General features: G+C 46.6%; 1 protein-coding gene across 1 annotated transcript; it reads right to left on the bottom strand.

Moving 5' to 3' along the window:
* Positions 1 to 1,742: 1,742 nt before the first annotated feature.
* On the bottom strand, positions 1,743 to 21,303 carry HGD (homogentisate 1,2-dioxygenase). The gene is made up of 14 exons (XM_048941619.1): positions 21,105 to 21,303; positions 17,326 to 17,397; positions 15,883 to 15,971; positions 14,939 to 15,044; positions 12,826 to 12,885; positions 12,558 to 12,649; positions 12,047 to 12,081; positions 11,087 to 11,166; positions 10,609 to 10,708; positions 8,286 to 8,410; positions 7,606 to 7,710; positions 6,407 to 6,533; positions 3,539 to 3,720; positions 1,743 to 2,951 (listed from the first exon to the last, which is right to left on the bottom strand). Exons 1-14 carry the CDS (start codon positions 21,117 to 21,119, stop codon positions 2,820 to 2,822), a joined length of 1,320 nt encoding a protein of 439 aa, XP_048797576.1. The 5' UTR covers positions 21,120 to 21,303; the 3' UTR covers positions 1,743 to 2,819.
* Positions 21,304 to 25,382: the final 4,079 nt, after the last annotated feature.

Here is a 25,382-nt window from a genome sequence, read left to right as displayed (position 1 = left end):
TGTAGGGTGGCTACAGAATAGTCACCACAAAGTAGTGAAATGTGAGTGTGAGGAAAAGATCTTAACTCAGACTTGAATTCTCAGATGGCCTCTAGGTGCCATCACAGTCCAAACAACCCTCATTCTTCAGACAGTGTAAAGGAGCTTTTTTCCTGAATGTTGAGGTCAGTGTCAAAAATGCAGCCTTAAACATGAGTTACAAATCCTCCTGCTGTGAGTGCAGCCTACATTACTGACTGCAAAGCAGGTCAGTTCTGGTAGGCGTTCTGTCTTGCATGATTAGGATGTTGGTACAGGCCATTTGGAGTCTCCCTTCGTCTGAGCAAACTGCTGAGCCTCTTCACAGAATCACAGAACAGCTGGTTTTGGAAGGGACTGCTGGAGGTCATCTTGTCCTCCTGGCTCAAGCAGGGTCTTGTAGAGCTGGGTCAGAACTGTCCAAAAGGCTAACATCTCTGAAGCAGGTGTCCTCTGTGGGCAAACTGTTCCAGTGCTGTCACAGTAGATGTGTGTTTGCTGATATTTAAAATAAAAACAAAAAAGTTTTAAAAGAAGTGTTTCCTGTTCTAACTCATCACTTTCTTGCCTGGGTCTTGAAATGTTCAGGCCGGCTGGAGGCTTGGCACTAGTAGTGTGCAGCAGCTACTCTGGACTTTGGCCTGCTTTTGCAATCCCATATGTGCTCCCAGCAAGCACCTGTCTGCATCTTGCTCTTCTACTGCCTCAGCTAAAGCACACCTCAATTATTTTCTTTGCAGAACTGCTTCTAAAAGGTTACTGCAAATGATGCTACAAAATAGAGCTGTGGGTCATTGCAAAGAGAAGAGGCATCAATGCATGGAGGATGTGATATGTAGGGAAACAAATAATTACTTGTCTGAGCATGCTAAATTAACTATCTTCCTGCTACCATAAGCTAATTTGATTTCCCAGGACTCATTTCCTCAGCTAATTGGAACTTCAGTTGCCACATGTGTAAATTTTGCCTTGCAGCTGTAATGTTTTAGGCCAGTTGAACAAATTGTTCAGGATGGGTTGTGGATGGGAGCAGCATCTCTGGTCTTCTAGGCTAGCCTTTGGCTGGCTTGCTGCACCTTCAGGAGTGTCTGCTATGTCTCCATGGGTTTGAGTATGGTGATTTGAGGAAGGCTGCCCTGCTTTTCTCTTGTGCTACTTCCAGATCTCCCCAGGCTGGTGGTTTGTTTTTTGTTTTTTGTGAGGAACAAGCATGTGTTGCTGGGGGTGAGGTTGGTTGTTTGAGGCTGTGGTGCTGGATGAACACGGGAAGAAGAGGGGTGTTCCCTTCAGAAACGAAGGGAGAAGACAGAAGGGTAAGTGTGCCTGATGGAATTTTACCCTTGACTGATGTGTAACCACTCATTTCTGCTTCAGTGATAATTCTGTAGCAAGAGAAACCCAAGCCTGCAGGTAATTGGATCATAATTTATGTCCCAAACAGAAAACAAGCTTTTCCTCTCAGGCTGTGAAACATTTAGACCTCATTTATTCCTGGATCAGTCTGATTAAGTCAATTTTTCTGACAAATGGAGCCTCCTGATCGTCATCTTCTGAGTTGGCTATTTTAAAGTAAACATCTCCCTGTAGATTATATAACGTAGTGCTTTGCTCCTCACTGATGTTTTTTTTTCCCTGAAGGATCTGGTGTAGATCCAAGTCTGATGTTGTACATAACTGACTGAAGCTAGGTGTTCCAGCTCTGTATTTCCTTCTTTTTTGGGAAATGGAAGATTGATCCTTTGGAGAAGTAGGAAGCACAGATCCTTCTGGTACCAAACTTAGTAACAGTTTTGTATCCTAGACTGAAACATGTACCCAATCTTTTTAGTTTCCATGGGCGCAGTAGGATAAATCAGTTCCCTGAGAAAATGAAATGAGCATGATTTTCAGCAAATTAGTTCAGGATCTGAGAGGCAAAGTGCTTGGCAGCAAAATTTAGCACTACCTATTGGACTAAATTTGACATTTCAAAATGTTGTTTTGATATCACAACAAAAAGTGCATGTGCTAAAGCAGAGGCCTGAAGGTTGGTTATGCATCTCATTCCCAGAATAATTGTTTGGGGTTTCCTTTTCTGCCCGCACCCTGTGGAACAGGAGAGTGGCTCAAAGTTACCACCGAGAGGTGAGGCTTGAGTATTCCTGTGCTTTTTGAGGTTCTTTGTAAAAGAGACATCAATTGTTGACAAAGAAGTCAGTGTTGATGGACAACTAAAATAAGATTGAAAAGGAAGCTTTCCCTTAATTAACAGTGAGGCGCTTTGGATTCTCTGACCTTTTCTAATCTGCAGAATGCTTTTCTGACCAGAAGGGCTCTTCTTGGCAACCATCCACAGCCCAGCAGGCTGAAATGCCCTGTTCTGGTAGGAGGCTTACATCTGATAGAGTTTTCAGCTCTGTTTGGAAAAGTCTTCCCTTGCAGGTGGCATGAAATGCTTCACTGATCTTCAGCTTTTCCCTGTGAAAAGCACATCACACCATATAGTCAGGAGCCCTTGGAATGGTGGCTGTCACCTTGCATTTACAGCAAGTACAGCATTCATACCAACTGCATATGATGAGAGGCACTCAAGTATTTCAGCTCCAGAGTGGCACCAGGATAGCTTTAATTGGGTACTTGAAGGCTAAAAATAGTGGTTTTCATTTCATTTCCCAAATTACATAGGCATGGTCATTTTATTAACTTGGTGGCTGCTGGAAGTGCCATTCTGCACTCTTGTCTGAGCTGGCTGTGCTGCCATGTATAGGTCTGCTGGGTTTCCCTGTTTTTGTTCACACACTGCAAGAGACAAATCCATCTCTTTACTTGCAGTTAGGGTTGAAGTGGCTTTTCAGAGGTTCCCAGCACTTGTAGTAGTTTTTATCTAGGCGGTTGGAGGTCTTGAGGCCCCACTCAGTAACAGCCATACTGAGGGAAGATTCAAACATGAAGGCCTGGTGGGAATAGGAAAGGTAGGTTAGGAGAAGGGAGAGTCTGAGTCCAGGCAAGGGTACTCGACTCTAGCACAAACAGGAATTGTACACGTGTCCAGCTCTGCCAAATTCTTCATCTGAACCTGATCAGCCCCGGGGGAGAAAACAACTCCCAGCAGAGATAGGCACATCTCTTCAGAGCTGGCGCTACAATGCTGGTGTTAGCCAGGTCCCAGGAGTGACTTTGGACTCTGCATATCCTGAAAGCCAGGTTGCTCAATAAGCTCTAGCTCTGAGCCTATTGGCGATGATTTAATTTTATTTTAGGGAGTAAGAAAGGAAGACAGTTATGGGTTTGACTTCTTTGTCCATAGCCTAAGACAAAAATTAAGTTAATCAGCATGAAAATTCCCAGCTTCCAGCTCAGGCAACAACTTACGTGATCAGAAGATCAAAGCTGCCACATCTCATATCCAGTCAGCCAGAAGTGTGAATGCTACAGCAATTTGGTCCAAGAACTTTTCCACCTTGCTTGTAAGAAGCTAGGCTTTGTGAGTGTCTCAGCAGCAATATGTTATGCTGCATACAAAACCTTACAGGCTGCTTACCATAGTCCCTTCTGCAACTCTCTCAGGCTCCAACTTGGCTTTGCTCGCCTTCTCAAAACAGTCAGCGTCTGGCCCGTGTGGAGTCATCATGCTGTGCAAGCTGGCCCCTCCAGGCTGGAAGCCCTCCTCCTTTGCTTCATAATGGCCTTTGATGAGCCCCATGAACTCACTCATGCAATTCCCTAAGGACAGCATAGAGAAGACTTTGTAACACAAAAGCAGCCAAGAGCTTGAAACCCACAGAGCAGGCAGTATGGGGAATGGAGGTTAATAAACATGGCTGCACAGGAGAAGACATCAGGGATCCTACAGGCAGTGCTTGCAAAGTGGTAAAGGTTCTATCACACTTTCAGTTATCTGGAGTCAGAAACAGAAAACTCCCTAATATGAAGGTGCATTGATGTGGGTAGACCTGTGTTTTTCCTGCTACACTGAGCTGCATAAGCACTGAAGCTGCACACAGACTGTATCTGGGTAACTTGGTATCTACAGACCAATATTGGAGATATTAGAGATCTGAAAGCACTGGAAAGGTAGTTCAGTGTAATCATCCTTGTGTTTCTGAGGCACAACCACCTGGTGAGACAGCCTAGGCTAGAAGCACAAAATTATTGTGTTCTGTGTCCTTCTGCCACTCTAGTCCAGCCAGGGACTTCAGTACCTTATGCTTTTGATGCACACAGGATCTACTTAGTTCTCAAGAGCCACTGTGTGCACAAAGACAAGGAGACAAATTCTGTTCTTCCCTAAGGAAGAATACCTTAGGCAGACCCTCTGAAACTAATGGAGTGATGTAGCCTAACTTAGCAACAGATGGCCAGATCCAATAATGCAGTACCTATCAGTTATACTCCCTCTGAAGAAAGTATGTTAACAACTGCCATTGCAGTCTTCCAGCTTTAGTAGATCTGATGTGACTAAGCAATATGGCAGCTTTCTGCTGAGTGGTCAGTTTGCTGCAAAACCAGGACATGCTTCTGCAGCTCTGCTATATATAGTCTTTTTTAACCACTTGTTCTGTCTTTGTTAAGTACAACCTGAGGCCTGAAGTATTTAACAACAAAACTAATTTAGTTCAGAGCACAGTTGGCCTAAAAATGTATGCAAACAATCATTTATTTTCATCCCATGTTGCCAGCATCTCCTGTAAGAGTTGATTGTACAGGCTTTTCATTGAACTCATGTAAGTGCTGTGCTTGGAGCAATCAGGGAGCAGTACAGGCTGTGAGAGCTTCATTACCAATGTGCCCTCTGCATAACTCATCGTATCACTTGGGGAGAATGGGCTGGTGAGTAGGAAGCCAGGCAGGGACTTATGTGTTGAGCAATTTCTTGTTCAACTGCAGGTTTCCTATGTGACTTCCAACAACTTTGGTGTGCTTCTGCTCCCTGTCTGTAAAATAGCACTGTCTTTCCAAAGACAATGTTGCGAAGTCAAAAAACCTCAGTGGCTATTAGATATTCTGTCCTACCAAGATAAGAATCATACAAACACTCTCTCAGACACGGATGCAATATATACACCTGGTATAAAAGAGGTATCAGATATATTTCTACCTCTGGCCCAAAGACTTTAGGAGTAATTCACAGCCTGCAGGCATGTAGAAAGTGATGGAGAGAAATTTTTCTTACGAGCCATCTTTGTATTGAAATAGTTGTGGTGTCTAGGGATGTCTGCTAAGGTGGGAAATTTTTGGAATACCATGGCTATATTCCTGCTTGGGGCAAAGTTAAGGCACCAAGAAAACCGTAACTCTGAGTGCACCAAAATTCTCTGAACGCTTCTTTGAACAGACTTTTTAATGCACTTGAGAAGAAGAGGCCAAAAGGCATTTCTGGGAAAAGAACTCTTGAACTATCTACAAGATCTCTTGAAAAATGTTTGGAAGAGAACATTTACTGAATTAGTGTTTCTCTTATCACCCCAGTTTCTTGTTCTGCTATGCCTCTGCAGTGACGTAAAGTTCTCATCACAGCACAAATTTCTGAGGGAACTAGTAAGCACAGCATCCTGAGAGCTAGCTGTTGTGATTCCAACTGTACCCATTCAAGCTTTAGTCCTCTATGTCTGGGCTAGAGTAGATGCATCGTAGTCACCATGGATTCAGTGCTAAACCTATGGCCAAGGCATTGTTGTCAAACAAATACCTGTGGTAGCTGTCTGCGTGGAGTCTGGTAGGGTAACTCAGTGAGGGGAGCCAGATTTCTAGCATCCATTCAATGCAACATGTGGCAGGGACTACCAGAAAGAAACTACCCCTAGGGGTGGTGACAAAATCCCCCAAATACAGCCAGTTCTCAGTCTGAGAAGGAGCCCAGTTCCTCCCTCTGGCTTTTGTAAATGCCAGTGGTACCTCCACCACTGTCCAGGAGTGAAGAGGGGCTCAGGAGAGCCAACCCAACCCTTCACTGCAACTCTGAGCTCACCCTGCTAGTTCATGGCAGCTCTCACAGTGCTTTACTCCATGTGTGTTGTCATATTTTCCATTCTCCCATTCTTTCGTACCTTACTGAGTTGTTCTATAATTCATGGTTGGATGGAAGGATAGTATCTAGCTCAGATAGACCTGTTCATGCAGTGCAATTTAAGTGTGCACTCCATCTCAGTGGGAGTCCCTTGGGTACAGGCACAACCACCTATGCCAGCACAACCAGCCCTCACCTCTGAGCTTTCCCGAGATTCTGCAAATAATAACATCTCTGGTTTTGTTCATTTTTCAAGGAGAACTCACTGACTTCAAGAAGCTGTGTGTAACTGTGCCAAGGGCAACAAATGAGACTTTTTCACTGTGTGTGCTTTCAGATAAATGGAGGCTTGTTTTTTCTGTGCCTCTGCACTCAAACAAAACCCACAAAAACCAGACGTACTGTGGTAGTAAGGCGGCCGGAAGGTGTTGTTGGCAACCCCCCATCGTGGGGGGAATATGACAAAGTCAGCGATTGCCACTCCAGGACGGGTCGACTTGGCTGTCAAGACAGTGAAGATAGATGGATCCTGAAGAAAACAACAAAGGAAAAAGCATCAAACAGAGCATGACTCAGGTCACCCCATCGATAAATCTGGATATGAATATGCATAACAGACCTTGGCCTTTCCCTAATTTCTTCAATTTGAGGATCTCAAAATAATTTGCTTTCCTTCCCTTTTCACCCTAATGGGTCACAATTCCTCTTTGTGTAGAGGAGAAAGCTGAGTGTGTGCAAGCATGGTATCCTTAGGATTTGGGATGCAGCACTGTGACTCCAGGAGCTCCTACCACCTCTTTCTTGGCAGTTTTTGTGCACAACATCCTACCAGGGGTATTCACCTCATAGCACCAGTGGCTGACTAACAGGGAGAACAGAGTGCAGATAAATTGTCACTTGCTTCAAGGATTTTTGAAGTTTCCACTCCAGTAGAGCGATTTTCTGGGCTTTGATCCCAAACCTATCTTTCTCCTGGCAGGTTTTTCCAGAAATTAAACAATGCTTTCTGCTGGTTGTCTCACTAGCAGTGCTTCCGTCTCCTTGCACACCCACTTGCAGAAGCAGCCAGGAGATGGTATGGCTGTGGGCACCTCTCCCACTGGGCTGGTTTCCTTTTTTAGAAGAGCTGCTCACATTGATTTTGGCTTTAGTTATTTTCCATAAGATCTAGAAATTACTGCAGTGAGAGCTGCCAGCTCTTGGAATGTGTTTCAGGGGCTCAGATGAGCCATGGGAAGGAGCCTGTACAATTGCAATAAAATCAAAACAAGAATTTTAAGCACACGTCTTTTCTCTGAGTTGCATGGTGCATACTGGCTTCAGTATTCAGCCCTCTTCCAGAGCACAGACTTTCTATGCTAAGTTGTTTAGGAAGCTGATTGACCTCCAGTTCTGTCATTGCAGCACCATGGAGGCTGTCTTTATTTATTTATTTTTTTTGCAAGGATTTGTTTGAGGCCAAGGAAAACAAAAGTGGCAGACTGTTTCTTATAGCATAATGTATTTTTTAACAGTCACTGGGACCTTGGAGCTCTTGGGTAAATTCTGATGGTACAGCATCCACAAAGCTTTGCTCTGCCTTGCTTGGCTCCAGAACTTACCGCATGGTCAAAAGCGACAGAATTAATGACCATAAAGTTTTCCAGATGGTATTTGTATGGTGTGTAGTTCCCATGCCAGGCTACAACGTTGAAGGGGGAGAAATCCTATCAAAACAATAGGGACAGAGAGAACGTTACCACACACAACTCTCTACCTTTCGGCACACACACAGGGTGCTGCCCCTTCTCAAGTTAAAATGGTTTTAGTGCTGGCGATAAATGTACTGACAGCCCGGAGCACAAGGCCCTTCAGGCCCAGCCTGATGCTGCAAGGACATGGTTTTCCTCAGCATTCCCACCTGGAGAGCTGTAGCCCTCCCTTCAGGGCTCCATCTCTGAAGAAGTTTGAGTGCCAAAGCAGTGCTTGAACAAGGTGGACTCCAGCACTGGCTCTCCAGCATTATAAATTTGCACTGGGTTTCCCTATCTGTTAGAAACATGGGTATATAGAAATAAGGAGGCCGAGACCACCATTGAGTCTTTGGGTTAAGCAAGTTTCCATGGACTGTTTTTGCAAATTGAGGAGACTCAGCTGGAAGATAAAGGAGCCAAGGTGAGAGTTCAGTCCTATTCCATTTCACCAGCTCAATGTCCTGAGACAACATGCATGCTAACAAGCTGTAGAGGGACCACATTATGCACTGGTGGATGCTCTAGTTGTTTTCCTGTGCCCTCCTTACCTGCTGGGCTGCGAACAGCTTGCCCTGGTACTTGCTGATAACTGTGTAGCCCCCTGGAATTTTCCGGTCCTCATACCATGCTACTGGCACCAAGAAGTCACGTGGGTTCGCCAGGCCATTGGCTCCTGCAAAAGAAAGAAATATCAGAGCATGCTGGGCAACCTGCTATCAGGGCTCTGTGGGTGCCCTTCTGCACTGGGACTGACCACACTTCTGAGTCCATCATGAAATCTCCAATATTCGTATTCCTCGTTGGCTCCTATAAGTAGATAATTTTAATATATCCTAGCATTTAGGTCCATGCTCTCTTATGTGACTGAGACAAGTCTCCCTCCCTTCTTTCCTAAACAGCATTCAATCTCTATTAAAGGTGTGTAGATATTGGAAATTAAGCAAAAAAAATGGAGGGTAAATTGCTCTCTGTTCCTGGGCATCCTGCTGCTTGGACACTTAGGAATGCAGAAGGATGTCATGAGGGAGCATAATGCTTTTCTGAACAAAAAAGTAATAAAATGAGGGCTAGTGATACTTGTAGACATTGAGCATACTGAGGAGTGGTTGGTGTGAGGAACGCATTTTCACAATGCAGAGCACCATATGGGTGCTGCAATATTTTTCTTCTCATTAGCATTATTGTTGCAAAGTGTTCTGAATGTCTTGGATAAAAATGCAAGACATTACTACCTGCTGCTAAGGTTTAACACAGTGCTTTTCTCCAGCTGCCATTTTTCAAGTGAAAAGTGAAGTTAGAATAAAATAAGAATGAAATACAAAGAATCTTGGTCTCTGAGGGGAAGGCAGGTAGGTGGTAAGAAGAGGAGCTCTCATAATTACCATCTCCTGAAAAGGTCTACAGGCAAGGGCACTCGTTTTCTTTTCTGCTGAAAGTAAATGTTATAATAGATTCCTGCCTTCTGGAGACCAAAAACCCCTCCTCTCCAACAGTGTCTGAAAAACTAGCTAATGGGAAAACTTCCCACGAGCAGGCAGGTGTAACAATAGCAATAATCAAGTGGAGCAGCACATAGCACAAGAAACAAGGTGAAGGCAGGCAATCCCAGCTTGCTAGAAGGAAAGCTGATGAAAAATCAGTATAGATGCAGTGTGGGAAAAGCTGCGCAGAGCATGTCGCATGGGACAGATGCTGGAGTGGGGCCCAGCCAGGGGCTGCAGGCTGGGTAAGCTCCTACCTGTGGGCTCCACAGCTCCAGCTTCACTATGGCTGTGAGGTGCTTTCATAGGCCTTCAGTGCTTACACGCTGTGCCAGGCTTGTTACCAGTTTAGAATACCTATTCGGCTTACTTCAAGCACAAGCAGTATTTTAGATCTCACTGGGAGCCATAAAACAAGCTCAGCCAAGGGGAAAAAGGAGGCAGCTGAGGTCTGTGATATGTGAGAGCCCTGGGCCTGTGCTGCCTGAAAGCAGCTCTGCTCCAGCAGCCCAGTGTGGAGGCAAGGCTTTGTGGCTGATCTGAGCCTTGTGCTGCTCATGTTGCTGATCCCTGCTTCTCCAAGGGAAAACCTTCTGACACTTCCTCCCTCCTTCCTTTATACACTTATGGCATGAAAAATAAACACAGAGCATTATTTTTCAAACTACAGGCAATTCAGCAAATCCTCAAAGATTCTTAACCAGAAAGGAAAATTTCACCCAATTTGTGGTTCGTGACCAAACATTAATGAGCTTTAATGAGGCACGGTGCCTGTGCGGACAGCAGCAATGTGCTCAGCTTGCACAGTCAAAACACTGGCTTGTACACACACACAGACATCTTGTTTTCTCTGCTTTTCATCTGGCATTGCCATTGTGGTGAGTCTCTGGCTGTGCATTAGAAAACTGAGTCTGGCTATAGGGACGAAAGTGTTAACATAGGCAGGAGGGTTAGGGTTAGGATTAGGTTTAGGGTTAAGGTTAAGGTTGGGGTTAGGATTATTGACTCTAACATGAGGCTTCAAGGTTCAAGTTGCCTCTGAAATTCACTTTTCCTTTTACCAGCTAAACTCTCTCCAGCTACTCCATATCTGTAAGAAGGAGCCATCAAAGAGACAGCAGCCTTGGACTTGCAGACCAGAGGAGGAAAAGGAAGATGGAAAAATGAGTGGGAGAGAAACAGTCCCTCCAGCCCCAGGGGAAAGTCATGATGGCTGAACTGTCTCTGCTCCCCAGTGCTCTGCGGGGGAATAACAGTGCCAGGATGGAATCTGCCTTTAGGGAGGAATGTGTGCATGGGAGGATGGATTACATAGGAGATAAGAGATAGTTTAGCAGTTCCTAACTCTTTCCCTTTGGAATGCAGTGTAGGTCTGATAGGAGATGGTTACCAATGGGTCCCAGGTCAGGTAGCTCAAAGTGTGCCCCATACACCTCCAGGATGTAGCCTCTGGTCTCTCCAAACACCTCCACACTAAAACGCATTCCTTGCTGGAAAATAAAGGAAGAAATCAGGATCATCCCTGTGCTTGGCTAACAAACCAAAAGCAACTCAATGCAGGACATGCCAGACACGCTGTGGCTTTGGCTGCCTCTAGCAGGCCCTCAGATTGCCCCAGGCCTACACATGACTGTGTGACCTTCTGTGGCCACGCATCCCAATATGTGAAGTGCTGCTCTTTGAATTGGGTGCTACTGCATTCTCCACCTGCAATGGGTGCCCTCTGGGGCTCTGCTACATGATGGAATTGGCTTCTGCTGGGTTCCCATGGTCCCTCTAGCACCACAGAGCTCAGCATAAACCACACAGAGCTCGGGTTTTTGCTGTTTGCTCCAACAACAGGCCCTCCAGCTAACCACAGCTCTTACCTGGATAACACAGATTTCATTGGGCTCCACTAGCATCTTCCCAAACTCAGTTGTGATGAGCAGTTTTCCTTGCTGGGGCACTGTGGAAATAAAATGGAGGTAGAAGAGATGAAGGAGCAAGCTGTCACTGTGTGTGATGACTTCCTCTCAGTCCCCTAAGTCCCCTAGAAGGGGACAATTACATTAGCTAGGTAGTAACTTATTCTTCCTGCTTTCTGAGAGCGTAAGTAGTGCTTCACTAATGTCTGCAGTGCTTTCTTTGTCTTTTTGGCACCAAATTGCTCACATTTTGACATGGAAATCTGACAGATTTACAAAGCCTGCCCTTTTACCTCAATTACTAAAGGAGGTGGATGTGAATACTATTTTATGAGAGAACTGTTCCCACTGGTGAAGCATTTCTGTCCCATGGCTGAAAAAGATGCAGGTAAATATCAGGCTCTTGGTCTTACGATGCTGTACAGAGTATTTTTCTGCACGCACATTCTTCATGTTGCCAAGTCAGCTCTCATCATGGCAGTCTGCTTTCCTGAGGCTGGCAGAGTGTGGGAGCTAAGCTACCATGCCAAATCATCTTGGACTAAAGCAGTGAAGGCAATTCGCTATAAGCTGTTCAGAAATTCTAGAGCTTATGTTTTCCAGAAAACCTCCAGTGTGCCTGCTAGGGATCTGGGAAAGGATCTCTGAGAGCCAGGCTGGGGAAGCTGGGTCGCTGCTCAAAAGCAACAATGAGTTTTGGCATGAGTGTGCTCCCCCTGTGCTGCTGGGTAGTGATGGGACAAGCCTGACAGCCCAGCTATTGCCAAACCACCAAATCTGGATGGCATGTGAGTGAAGTCATCCCTCCTCAAGTCTTTGCAGATGGCTGCCAGGCTCTGGCTCTGAAGGAGGAAATAAACAAGCAGGTGGCAACCTAGATATGTCCTGCAGGAGAAAGGAGAAGCCAATGCATCGACTCACCAATCAAGAAGTCACCATCTGAATTATAAAGGCATCTAAAGGAAAAGGAGAACAGGAAGGTCAAGGCTTCACTTGTACGTATGCTCCTACGGAATCACAGCACAGCTGGAGCTGGACCTCTGGAGGTTACCTGGCCCAACCTCTGCTCAAGCAGGGTCACCCAGAGCAGAGTGCCCAGGACCAGGACCAGACCATGACCGTAGCAGCAGAGTTTTGAGTTGGGAGACCAACAGAAATGCAGCAAATGGGTCGGGGAAGGTGACACACAGGCAGGTGCAGGTTTGATGTGTACAGCCTGCTAGCAGGTTCTTTTCCCACTTCGGTGCTGTCTCTGTGGCCTTGGATGATACAGCCTTTGGCAATGGGTAGCGATGCTCTCCAGAGGCTGTATTCACCTCCGAGGAGCTTTGGTCCCTGGTACAAGAGCCTCTGGGCCCATCACATCTCCTTTGCCTGCATCCCCGCATACATCTCCCTCATTCAGCCCAGCCTCCGACAACCAGTCCCTGACCTGTCGAGCATGGAGGTGTTGCAGACGAAGATGTGGACGGCGATGCCGTTGCGTCCTCGTGGCTCTCCAGCGCCGCACAGAGTGTGCAGTCCCTGCGGGCAGACCCCAGGCCTTGGGAGTGAGTGTCAGGCAGTCAGGATGTGCAGCCCCATCCTGCTTCATCCCATCCCTTGGCTGTGTATCAGCCAACTGCCTTGCCACTTTTTGCTTTAGCCAATTATGCAGTTGGCTTTGCTTTGAAATCCTAAGCCCTGGCACCCCAACTTACGCTCACGAAGTCCAGCTTGTTCTGGGAGGCTTTCGGTATTTCAAAGGGCTTCCATCTCATCTAAGTTGCAGCAAACAGAAAGCAAAAAGGGAACAAGGTGGTTATGAAGTAAATAATGGCAATTCAAAAGGAAGCAGCCCGCTCCCCCTCCCTATTGCCCTCTACTTGCTGAGATAGCTTCTGTTTCCTCTTTGCCTTGCTTAATTTGGTCTGCAGGTTTCTTTTGATTTATGGAGCTCTTTCCCTTTGAGTCATAATTTTGTAAAGTAATTGGCTGGCCTGTCTGAGAGCCAAGGTTGGTGTTTTTTGTTTTTTGTTTTTTTTTTTTTAAATCCTATTTAAAAGCTGTCTGTTCCCCTATTACTAACAATAGTGCTGAGAGCAGGGAATTTCCTCCCAAGGCCTAGCCGGACCCCTAGGCAGAAGGTGCCAGAGGAGTTCCCTGTGTGCTTGTTACTACTGAAGAGCATCATTAGGGTCTCACTGTATCTCTTCAGAATCAGGTGCCACAGCTATGAGCCCATTGCAGCTGAAATCTGCAGGATAGAAATGGCTGATGGCCAGATCCTGCTGGCTCTGGCCATCAGAAATGTCTCCTGCACAGATATGCTGTGCCTCAGATGAAATGCTAGTAGCTCTGGGCATCCAGAGGTGAGCATTTCTTTACTATGAGAGTGGTGAGGTGCCCCATCACTGGAGGTGTTCAAGGCCAGGTTGGATGGGACCCTGGGCAGCCTGGTCTGGTATTAAATGGGGAGGTTGGTGGCTCTGCCTGTGGCAGGGGGGTTGGAGATTTGTGATCCTTGAGGTCCCTTCCAACCTGGGCCATTCTGTGATTCTGTGATCCAGGAGGGTGGTGGGATTGGGCAGCTACTGACAGCACGGACACATGGATAGACAGACAGCAAGAGGAGACACAGAAGGCATCAGGGATAGAGTGGGGAAAAGAAGAGAAAAAAATCAGGTTATGAAAGTGGTCTAAAAGGAAGTAAACAGTGGGAGAAGGAGAGCAGAGATCAGCTTGCAATCCAGCCCACAGATCATCATTGAGGATGGTGCTTCTCCTCCCACATTTTTGCAAGCTGCTAAGCCACTGATTGGTTCCATGTGCTGTTTACCCAGAGGGCCCTTGTTGAGTTTGCACTTTACCACCGTAAGTACAGCATACCTGGGGTGCCGAGTCAGACATCCACATGGGTGCTTAAAACAGGGAAGCTATCAGTGGTGTTTCATTTTCTCCCTGCCCAGAAATCGTGGCTTCCATTGGCACCTCCTTTTTACGCTGGAGAGCTTTCTTCTGCATCAGCATTCCTTGCAATGGATGCCATGCCTTATTTTTTCACCCTCTCTGTCCCCATCTATGTTTTGTGTACAGTGTGCTTTTTATAACTCTGCCATTGTCTTCGGGCAGCATTCAAGGCAAAGGGCTTTTTTTTTTCTTCCCATTGACTTCAATGAGCTGTGCATGAGATGGCTTCACATGGTAATCCCTTCAGATGGATGGCAGTGGGGAAAGCTGTGGTGTGAACTAGGTGAAGTGCAGAATGCCATGGGGAGCTGGGGATGGGCTGGGAGCCTGCATGGCATGGCTGCAGTTGAGCTGTGTTTGGGAAGGAAAACTACGGGAACCTATACAGCAGCCTTTCACCTCTGCTCGGTCAGTGGAAAACATGTTCCCACAGAACCAGGGAAGTATTTAGACAAATGAGGAGGCAACCGGGAGGCTGCAGGATGGCTAACGATGATGCATCAGAAGAGGGAGGAGTAGAAATCAATGAGCACGAGGTTATGTCAAGAGGAGCGCAGCAGGAGGAGAGAGGCAGATTAGCAGAGCTAAATGTCCTGGGGCTGGCAGGAAAGAAATAATGATTAAAGATGATAGCAAGGCCGTAACAGAGGGAAACAAATGCTGTGCCTCTCCAGAATGGAGTTTGATTTCCCAAGAGGGCTGCAGAGGAGCAGGCTGGCAGCCAGCAGCCTCCTGACGGGAGGTGATGGCAGTGTAGGCCTCAGCTTGAGCCTCTGATGCGGGAGGATGAAGGAGCAACCTGCATCCTGCAATCCCGCATCATACCAAGGGCTGTCCCCCTTCCTGGCTGGAGGACAAGGTTACCTGGTTGGGGTCAGGCTCTGTCTCATCCCAGTTGTGTGTCAGATGGCCCTCGTGCAGACGCTGGAAGGGCTTGTGGCAGACAGAGGGCAGGATCCGATAGAGCCAGCTGTGGAGAGGGACATGGATGGGATGAGGCTGGGGAAGTGGTGAGGTACTCTGCACAAATGAACCCCAGTGGGCAGGAGGAATATTTGTGGCCACTGGAGCAAGTGGTACATTAAATATTGAATGTTGTCCCACAGTCAGAGACTTCCAGAGAGGTAGGGGGAGTCTAGAGGGATTTTATTGTATCTGTGGCTGAAATACAGCTATTTCTCAGGTGGGAACAAAGGCTACATAAAGACTGAAGTTCAGGCAGCACAAGGATGAACATAGTACCTAGCTAAAAGACCAGAGGAGCTTCAGGAGCTAAAAGATCACAGCCAACACCTGAATTTGGATGGATTGCTGAAATTGCTGAAAGTAGCATCCCGTATGGCTGCATACACCCATAGGGTCAAAGTTTTAAGGGAGATGAGGTCTCCTAGCACCACAGAAAGTCTCCCATGCCTCCATCACTGTCAGAATATTATTTGGAGGTCTCTTCCTGATCACTGTGAGAGCTGCCAGCCCCCTACCTAGTGTGATTCCACTGCCCAGTTGGATGCTGAACATTTTATGCCACCATCTTTGGAGGTTCAGCAAAGTGGTGGGCTCACCATGTCATCCTACACCACTGGAGCTCATCACCCTTTGCAGGGCAAGCTCTTCTGATAGAGGGCAATGGCAGCCCAGCAATGGACATCTCAGAAGACCCTCAGAAACACACGAGTCTGACACTTGGTTTGTCCAAAGCAAAGGTTTCTCAATCCAGGGCTGATGTCAGTGTCCTGCCCCTATGTCCCAGGACATCCAAGGGCACCTGCGTGTGTCCTGATATGTCCCCACACGTGCCACCATCGTACCTCCTCCTGTTGGTGGCCCGGGGACAGGTGAAGGCTGAGCCTGAGAGCTGCTCTGCGTAGAGGCCGTAGGGGCAGACCTGCGGGTTGTTCTGCAGCAGGGAGAAAGAGGAACCACCAGTGAAGGATGTGAGGCATTCGCAACCCTGTTCAGTCTGTGTACAGCCCAGGCAGCCCTATATCCCCACTGTCAGGATGCTGGTTGCCTAATATGTACCAGCCCAACCTAAAATCCATTCCTCTGCAGCATCACCTGGAAGCTCTCACAGCCATCAGGAGCTGCTAGCAACAGAATGCACTGAGAGCACCACAGTAAAGAGTGTTATTCCCAGCACTTACAGACTGTATATTATTACAATTACGGTTTCTCTCTGTCTCTCTTCTTTTTTTTTTTCTTTCTTTCTTTGTTTTTTTGGAAGCCATACACTGTTCACTGCTTCCCTCCCTTCTGCAGGTTCTCGGTGAGAATCCTGTCCCTGCCATGCTGGGTCACCCTGCAGTATCACCTGCCAGGGAAGAATCAGTAAGAGGAAAAGCTCCCATCACATATCTCCTAGCCTCCAAACTCTGTCTTGTTGGCAAAGGTATGCAGTGGAGCAGGGGGATCAATAGCCTTTGTCATTTTTATCTGAGCCAGCACGACTGCAGATGCTGGTCTTACAAATACTGCAGTGGAGAAAGGATCCACCCTTGGGACTGAAGATTTTCCATCTACTTCACAGTCAGATTTTCTATTAACTCTTTCCATACTGAGCCCAAACTCTGTACTGATGAGGGCTCTTTGGTAGGGTACTTCAGCAAAGCCAGCCTGGAAATTCCTGCTGCCATAAGGAGACCCACAGAAAGGAGAGAAACGACTGAATGCATAGCACCAAATGAAAAGTGAATCCATTAAAACAATCCAACATGGTGCATTTTAATCGAGTGTATTCTGAAGTTGCTTATTTCTAACCACAAATCTGCCCACTTACAACAGCTCATGGAGGGCAGGTGCCATCCTGCCAAAGGCCAGTAAACCCATTGAATTAAATCCATTCCTGCTGAGATCCACAGAAGTGTGCACTGTCCCCAGGCCAAGCCTCAGACTTCTGCTCTGACTCAGCCCCCACCAGTTCCCTCCTACTCAGCATGCCCAAAACACTTCCATTCCCAAATCCTTTTGGAAAAGCTGCTCCCAAGCAGAGGAAAGCCAGGCGAGTTGCAGCTCCCAGGCAAAACTTGGAGTCTCACAAGTAACTTTAACATAGAAGGCATAATGGCAAGTATTTAATTATGATTTTTGCCAGCATCTTACTATTCTCATCTTGCATAAGGGAGGCTCCTGAAGACTTTCATTGTGGAAGAGAGAAAGAAAACACATTAATTTAGAAGGAAGCCCAGGGAACAGATACTCATTCTGCTCCATGTCTTTCTAATTAAGCATTTTCACAAACTCAAACTCTGTACCTGTCCCTCTGGTAGAGCTCCTGGACAGCGTGGGTCCTCAGAAGCATGCTCGTTTCCAAATCCTGACATGTACTGTAAAGTAAATCACACAGTTCTTCAGTGTTTTGAAAACACACGTGAAACCTCCCCAGACAACTCACCCCTCCCTTCCCCGTGCTTTTTTCCCACAATCTTTGCATGCACTGAGACTTTCCCCAAGTGGCCTGCTTGCTTGCTTCCATGCACCATCTTCCCATCTCCAAAGTCAGTTTCACTAGCCAACTCTGTGGTGGGCTGAGAAGCACAATCAGAACCTGCTCTTCTGTTAGACCTGCATGTACATTTTGTTGACATTCTGTGCCAGGGATTGAGACTGGGGGTCATTTAGTTGCATGGTTCTCATGACAGGTCTCCATGGCCGTCACAAGAAAAGTCAGGACTTAGCTGGGATGAGGAAGGAAATGAGGCTCTGCTGGGACTTCAGCATCTCACTGATTCGCCCTAAATGAGTGTAACCCAGAGGGGTGTGAGCTGCCTACCATGGCAGCAAGCAAGAATTAAGGTGACCATCTAGGGCGCTAGGGCAGTGTAAGGTGAGGGACCCATCCAACATGTTCTGTGTGAGGGCACAGTGGAGGGCTGCAGGACCTCAGGGGAGGCAGCCCCTCCGATCCTACAGAACGAGGCAGCCCCACTGCACCCTGCATGAATGCAGAGGTATTTTGGCTGCGATCAATCGCTCAGCCTCATGGCCCAGCAACAGAGTTAAATATTCATGCTGCCTGCTGTCCCTCTCCATTCAGGCGCTCGTGATACTGCTGGGAGGCAGCTTGTTCACTCAGACCTCCCAGCTTCACATCGACCTTTTGAAAATTCTTTACTTTCAGTGTGGAAACCACTCCTCTGGCACAAAACTTGCTGCAGCCCCATCTTCTAGGGTAGGCAGGAAGGCATTTAGCTCGAGTTGGAGCAAGATGCTTGCCCAACTGTCCAACTTGGACAGAACAGTGCTGCCGTTGCCTTGAGCAGAGCTGGATTGTTTGTTACTGCGGTGCCTGGATTTCTTCCCCCCATTCTCAGATTTTGCTGAAAAAACATGAGTTTTTCTCAGGTGCCTGTCAGCCATTTGTGAAAAAAAAAAGTCCCTTCCCAGAGGGATTCATGCTGGCCAGAAGCCCTGCCTCACCCAAACCTGCTTTCTGTAGGACTTGGGGAGGATGGATCTCTCCTTACCCACTCTGCTCTCCACCTGCTTCTGCACGAAGCACATTGATATGCAAAGCAGCAGGTCACCTAACCACCCTTGGCAAAGGTATTGTGCCGGAGCATTTCTGCCTTTTTTTTTTCTCTTTTCCCCTCCTTCTGAAAGGAAATGCAGCACTACCTGCTGGAACTGCAGCAGTTCCAGAGTGAACCCACATCTCCCCCACTGCATTCTCCTTCACCAGCTGCAAAGGATGGAGGCAGGAGGGAGCCCTGGCTGGCAGGCCAGCCTCTGCAAACAGGGAAAGAAAGGGGCAGGTAAGGATGCTCAGCATATGGAGGGTTAATGAAACTGCTTTGCAGAACATCACCCCTGTCTGCAAAATACTCAGGCTTAAAGCTGGTGGATAGTCTTTTTTTGGCGAATGCAGGGAGAAGCTGCTGCATCATTGTTCAGGCAAATCAATTTTTCTCTGCTAAGGGAAAAAAAAAAAATAAAATCCTCAGGTAACTGTATTGAGGGCTAAAAAAAAGATACTTCCCTCTGGCGGGCAGGACTGCAGCTGTGGGAGTCAGACGATGTCCTGATGGTGATTTATTGTCCTGTGGTTTCATTGCTCCGGGTTTTACCTGGCTGTTTGGTGCGACTTTTCTCATTCACTCACTTTCTTTTGTCATTCCGCTGGGGAGAGTTGCCTCCTCGCCTTTCCTTCAGGGGTCAGCATAGAACACGATGTGGTTTGCCAAAAAAATCCTGCACAAGCTCCCACGTGTAAATGCATGGCTGGGGAATTAAAGCTTGCTATTTGCATGCTCATGTTCTGGCTGGGGAGTAGAGAATTTGCTTATTTATTTATCTTCCTTTTGTGATTTTATTTGCCTGTTAGTTTATTTTCTAAGTAAACCAGTGCTGATGGATAATTAAAACGTCATGGAGCTCAGATGCTTTGCAGCAAGAGGAAACAGCTGCTCAGGTCCACCTTTGGGCTTGGCTCAGAAAGGCTGAAAACCTCCTAATGAATGGCTTTCCTTTTCTGTTGTCTCCAGAGTGCAGCCACAGTTGTTAGGCTGGCTGTTCTCATCCCCTGCAGGCCAGAGGGGCAATGGGGTGTTCTGGGGCATTGCAACCCTTCTTCCACATGCTCAGCTGTCCTTCATGGCAAAGCCTTCTTCCCCATGGCCAAACCTTCTTCTCCGTTACCTCTCCTTCATCTCCACGACCACTTTTTATTCTCCACAACCAACCCTTCTCCATGACACATCACAGGGCAGTGACCTGCTACTCAATCCCTGCTCCTCCTCCATGGCTCCTAGCTGATCAGGGACTTTTTTAGTAATTGGGCAGGTGAGTTCTCCGTGAAACAAGAAGTTCTCTGTGGTCCTTTGCTTTCTCTTCTGCATTCAATTATTGTCATTATTTTGTTCATGATCCCATAGATTTTTATGTAAGCAGGAGTATGTCTGATTCCACCTTGTTTTTGTTTTGTTGCTTTTCAGTAAAATAGGAGAGATGAAAGCGCAGCACAGCATTAAAAATTCAGCAAAGCGCATTGATTGCACTAACTGGGATGCAAAGCAGAGAGCTCGCAATGGGTGTCACGCTCTGACCTATAAACCATAACCTTTTGTTCACCAGATTAGACAGCAGGGATGGGAAAAAAATGCATTTGAAGTCTGAACACATGGGCTGCAAGATAATTAAGGCCCTTCTTCAAACGCTGCATAATACACTTCCCTATCTGCTGCTGCCGCAGGATGCACGAAAGGAACATTCATCTCTGCACAAACAGCTCACTGCCTTGTCCCAGCTCAGAGGGGCCAACACTGGCACGCTTAAGGCAAATTTAGAGGAAGATGAATGAAAATGGGCTTCCTAGCAGTGCCAGCCCCTGTGTCTGGGGAGGAACACGGTGGTCCTGGATGAGATGTCACCCACTGTAACGATGACCTGGTCCCCTACACCACAAAAGTTCTGGCAAAATTTGAGGTTGCAGTCCTATAAATGAGCAATAGAACAACATCCTGCCCTCCTTGCAATGCACTCTGTGCTGGGAGAGGAGGGCATGGCTTGTCAGGAGAAACGGGCACTGAATTTTCCATTTACACTGAGGCATTGACCAAGGCTGGATCTTCCCTAGGCCACTGGAGAAGATTGCACCAAGGTTGCAACAGCAGGGCAGATGTTAGTGGCTAGATTTCATAGGCTGAGGGGGAAACACCTCCTGGCAGCAGGGCAAGAGGGAAAGGGGAAAAAAAAATAAGGTAATGCAGAGGTCCAGAACAGGCCTAGCCATATCAAGAATGATTTCCAAAGGAGAAGAAAGTGATAACAGCCCATTTAGATGAAATATGGCAAAATCCTATATCTTGAGAGGTCTTTTAAACACACCTTAAAACACAAAAGGGAGACAAATTGCAACTAAATGGGATATTACCATAAACCTATCACCAGACTGCAACTGCACGGCTCACTATCCTGCACCTCACTTCCACCAGCCCCTCCGGAGGGATCAGTTGGGTAGGCTTGGTGCCAAGGGAGGGGATGACAAGGGCAGGCAGCCCCAGTGCTCTCATTCCCAGCACTCACAGTCTCTCACCTTCAGGCTTGTCATGGTCCTCTTGGTCTTCCTCCTTTGTCAGCAGATTGAAACTCCAAGCAGTTTAAATAGCCAACACAGCTTGAAGTGTTTTCAGAAGTGTGGTGTGAGTGTCCAGCCAGGAGGGCTGCATCAATTCAGCTGAGCTGGTCACGGACTGGAAGTGAGAAAGTCCAAGAGAGCTCTGGAATTGTTTGCTCAGCCCAGTCTGTGTTTAATCAAACACCAGCCTTCCCCCTGGGCCAGTCCAGGGAAGGGTTTGGAAATAAGAAATGGAGGTGAGGGGGACACTGTCACTGCTGCTTTTTCTCATCAGCTTTTAAACAAGGGGTTGTAGTTCCTACACATGGGCGAGAAGACAAGACAAGGCATTTAAGAACGAAGAAAAGTCATTTTTGCAACTTATTTATGAGCCTCTACTATAAATCCCACCCCTAGCAATTTTTGTGTACGGCCCTCTAAATGCATAAATACACATTTGCTCATTATGCCTCTGAGCCACGTCGCATCTGGTCTTAGGGGACAGAAGGCATCATATCCCCATGCTGGCGAAGTCAGTGATATTGGTGCAACACTGCGTGGCAACATTACACAGCACTTCAGGGGCAGAGGCAGGGGATGGCTCTGTACTTTACCATTAGAGCTGGTGAACAAAACTTACAAAACTCTGAAATATTAATATTTTGAAGGAAAGCTGTTGCCAAGGAAGGAGCAGAAGCAAGCAGGTGGCACAGAATACTAATGAAAGCAACTCTGCATTTCCAGAAGTTGCAGGAAAAACAAAAGAGCAATTGATTTTATTTGATTTTTTCTTTTTTTACTTTGAATTCTCCTCTATCTTAAAAAAAAAAAAAAAAAAAAGAAAGAAAAAAAAAAGAAAAAAAAAGAAAAAAAAAGTAGCAATGTTTTTTTTCCTTTCTGCTCTGCTGGGAGGCACACATCCAGATTTAGATATGACCCTGTGGTTAACGTGCTGTGAGAGGGACAACTCCTAACAGCCTGCCTTCTCCAAAAACCTCCTTACACCACCCTCAGTAACACACCAAGGCCACTGAGACCTGCCACTTTTTAAGGTCTACAGAGAAAGGCCTTTGCTCAGTGCTAGTGCTGGGTAGATGCACTGCTCTAAAACAGCTCTTCTCCATGGATGTGACAAAATGGCTCCAGCTCTGCTACCTGTTCTTCCAGTGACAGCACTGGCAAACTAGGCTGACTGCTATAAAAGAGTGAATGAGGTATGTGAAACAGTGTAGTCAGCTGGACTAAAGAGGTGATCATCCCTCTGCTCTGCTGAGGTCACACCTCAAGTGCTCTGTTCAGTTTTGGGCCCCTTACTACAGGAAAGACATCGGGGCCCTGAGGTGTGTCCAGAGACGGGCAATGGAGCTGATGAGGGGTCTGGAGCACAAGTCTTACGAGGAGCAGCTGAGGGAATGGGGATTGTTCAGTCTGAAAAAGAGGAGGCCCAGGGGAAACTTTAATAGTCACTATAGCACCCTGAATGGAGGCTGTGGAGAGGTGAGGGTCAGCCTCTTCTCCCAGTTAACTAGGGATACGGAGAAAGGTAGTGGCCTTCAGTTGCATAGGAGAAGGTTCAGGTTGGATATTAGAGAAAAATTATTCTCAGAAAGAATTATGAGGCACTAGAACACACTGCCCAGGGAAGTGGTGCAGTTCCATCCATGGAGTTGTTCAGTAATTGTAAATGTGGCACTGAGGGACATGGTTACTGGGCATGGTGAGGATGAATCGATGGTTGGACTTCATCTTAGAAGTATTTTCCAACCTTAATGATTTTATAAGTCTGTGATTATTGATAAGGGAGAGGTAGTTTGCCTTGGATATCCCTCTTAGGATGACACAATAATACTGGCCAGGAAGGACTTGAGAAAGTCACTACAGCAATATTCAGCTTAAATCAGTCAGCTTTGAGATCATACCAGTCTGCCTAAGGCTTTATGCAGTATTGTTTTGAAGACTTCTAAGGATGGAGAATGCACAGTCTCACCTGGCAGCTGTCCTCGTGGTCAAAAAAAAGTTTTACTTCTATGCAGCTTGCTCTTCCATGTTTGAGTTAGTGGTAGATATCTCATCATGTACAACTGTGAAGAGGTAGGTGCTATCTATCTTCTTGGTATCCTCCCCACGGGTTTTGGTTCTTCCAAGGCTGCACCATTTACAGGCCAAACCAGCCAGTCCCTCATCAGAGGAGGGCTCCAACCTCTGAGCACTTTGGCTGGCCACCATTCAACTTACAGCCATTTGTCAGTCCTATGTTGGTGAGGCCTAAAATTGGATACAGCACCTCCTCTGTCCTAGAATTCTTGTCTTCCAAGAGCAGGAGCACCACAGCCAAAGCAGTCCACAGCACCTCACCAGCTCCTTGATCGCTTTTTTTTGGTTGTTTGTCCATGTGGCTGACAAGTTTTGAGGCAGTCTGTCTTCATTTTTTGCATGCTGTTTCGCACGTGGCAAACACCAAGTGAACAGGAACACAGCAAGCACAGATGCCTCTTGGGAGACGTGCTGTGAGGAAATTGCTTGGAAATGGAGATAGAGAGATGTGGTCAAAGACTTGTCTGGAAAGATCCAAAGCATTAATTGACAGCACTGTCTGCAGTTGGTGTCTCATAACCAGTAGAGACAATGAATGTTCTGGAGAGATGGCTAAGAAAGGAAGCGTCCCATTCTTTCACAAACTCTGTGGGAATTTCTGTCTGTTTGAGATCAAGATTGGCCTACGGTCTCCAGCTTTCCTTGCTTAGACACTGCTGGGACTAAGTTTAGCTCTCCTGGCTTCATGAAGCTAGAGGTTATGCCATGCAGTTACCAGGAACAGACTTGGCTACCCTGATTGTGCAGTGTAAGGCAGCAGTGCCTAGCTGATGTTTGCTCTAAAACAGATAGAAATTTATTCATATTACAATGTGGGCACACTGGGGACAAGTTCAACTGAGAATATTGACTGTTTTGAGTACTGTGTTCAGTTTTGGGAGTACTGTGTTCAGTTTTGGGCACCTCAGTACAGAAAGGATGTGGAGGTGCTGGAGCAGGTCTAAAGAAGGGCAAGCAGTGAGGCTTGTGAAGGGCTTGGAAAATCAGCCCTGTGAGGAGAGACTGAGGGAGCTGGGGCTGTTTAGTCTGGGAAACAGGAGGCTGAGGGGAGACCTTATTACTCTCTTCCAGTACCTGAAAGGTGCTTACAGTGAGAGCGGGGTTGGTCTCTTCTCACTGGTGACAGGTGACAGGAGGAGGGGAAATGGCCTCAAGTTGCACCAGGGGAAGTTTAGGTTGGAAGTTAGGAAAAACTTCCTTACAGAAAGGGTTGTTAAGCACTGTAATACGCTCCACAGGGAGGTGGTTGAGTCACCATCCATGGATGTGTTTAAGAGCCATTTGGATGTGGTGCTCAGAGATATGATTTAGCAGAGGGCTGTCAGAGTTAGGGTAGTATGGTTAGGCTGTGGTTGGACTTGATGATCCTTGAGGTCCGTTCCAACCTGAGTAATTCTATGATTCTATGATTTTGTTTTGGCAGCGCCTGAATGTCTGAACCATAGACCTGGACGCCCTTGTGCTAGACTCCAGAAGAACGTAGACATAACAATCTAGTTATAAGTTATAAAGTTATAAGCTTTCTTTAGTTCTCAGTTACTGATTGCCATCTTACATATACCCAGGAAGGCTCTCTCTGTACACTTGCCTCTTCTAGCATTACCATAAGAAATCATGTCAGCACCAAGGAATTCTCTGCTTCAAGCAGAGCTGCAAATAATTTAGCTACCCCTGAACAGCGATTCATCATAGCCAAAGAAATAAAGTACTCAGCATCTGCCAGCTACTCTGGAGACTCCTTTCCTACCAGACAATATGTAAAGGTAGAGTTTATCTCACATTTTCTGACATTGAAGAATTACCTGTTTTGGAAAACAAAGTTACAAAGTTTCAGGGGCTTCAGGATTCACTTCCCCATGCAGTAGGACCTCATCTTACATTCTTTTTCGAAAACCTACATTTCATTTTGCTTAATAGGTTTTTATAGATCCTGCTTACTTGCCTTCTTCTGATGTGACAGATGAAAACAAGGGCCTAGTTTTTATGTAGGATGCTCCAAAAGTCATGCCTCCCATTTATTTCAATGAAAACTACAACAGGTACAAAGAGCACAATAACACTATTTGATAGAGCAAATTCTCAGCTACAAAACACTAGTTTTCAACGTAGTCACCACCACCAGCTATGCATTTTTGTCAGCAATGAACAAGAGCCTCCATGCCA

The sequence above is a fragment of the Lagopus muta genome, chromosome 1 (genome assembly GCF_023343835.1).
Source record: "Lagopus muta isolate bLagMut1 chromosome 1, bLagMut1 primary, whole genome shotgun sequence".
NCBI classification, from domain to species: domain Eukaryota; kingdom Metazoa; phylum Chordata; class Aves; order Galliformes; family Phasianidae; genus Lagopus; species Lagopus muta.
This window is presented reverse-complemented; position numbering and strand designations above follow the sequence as displayed.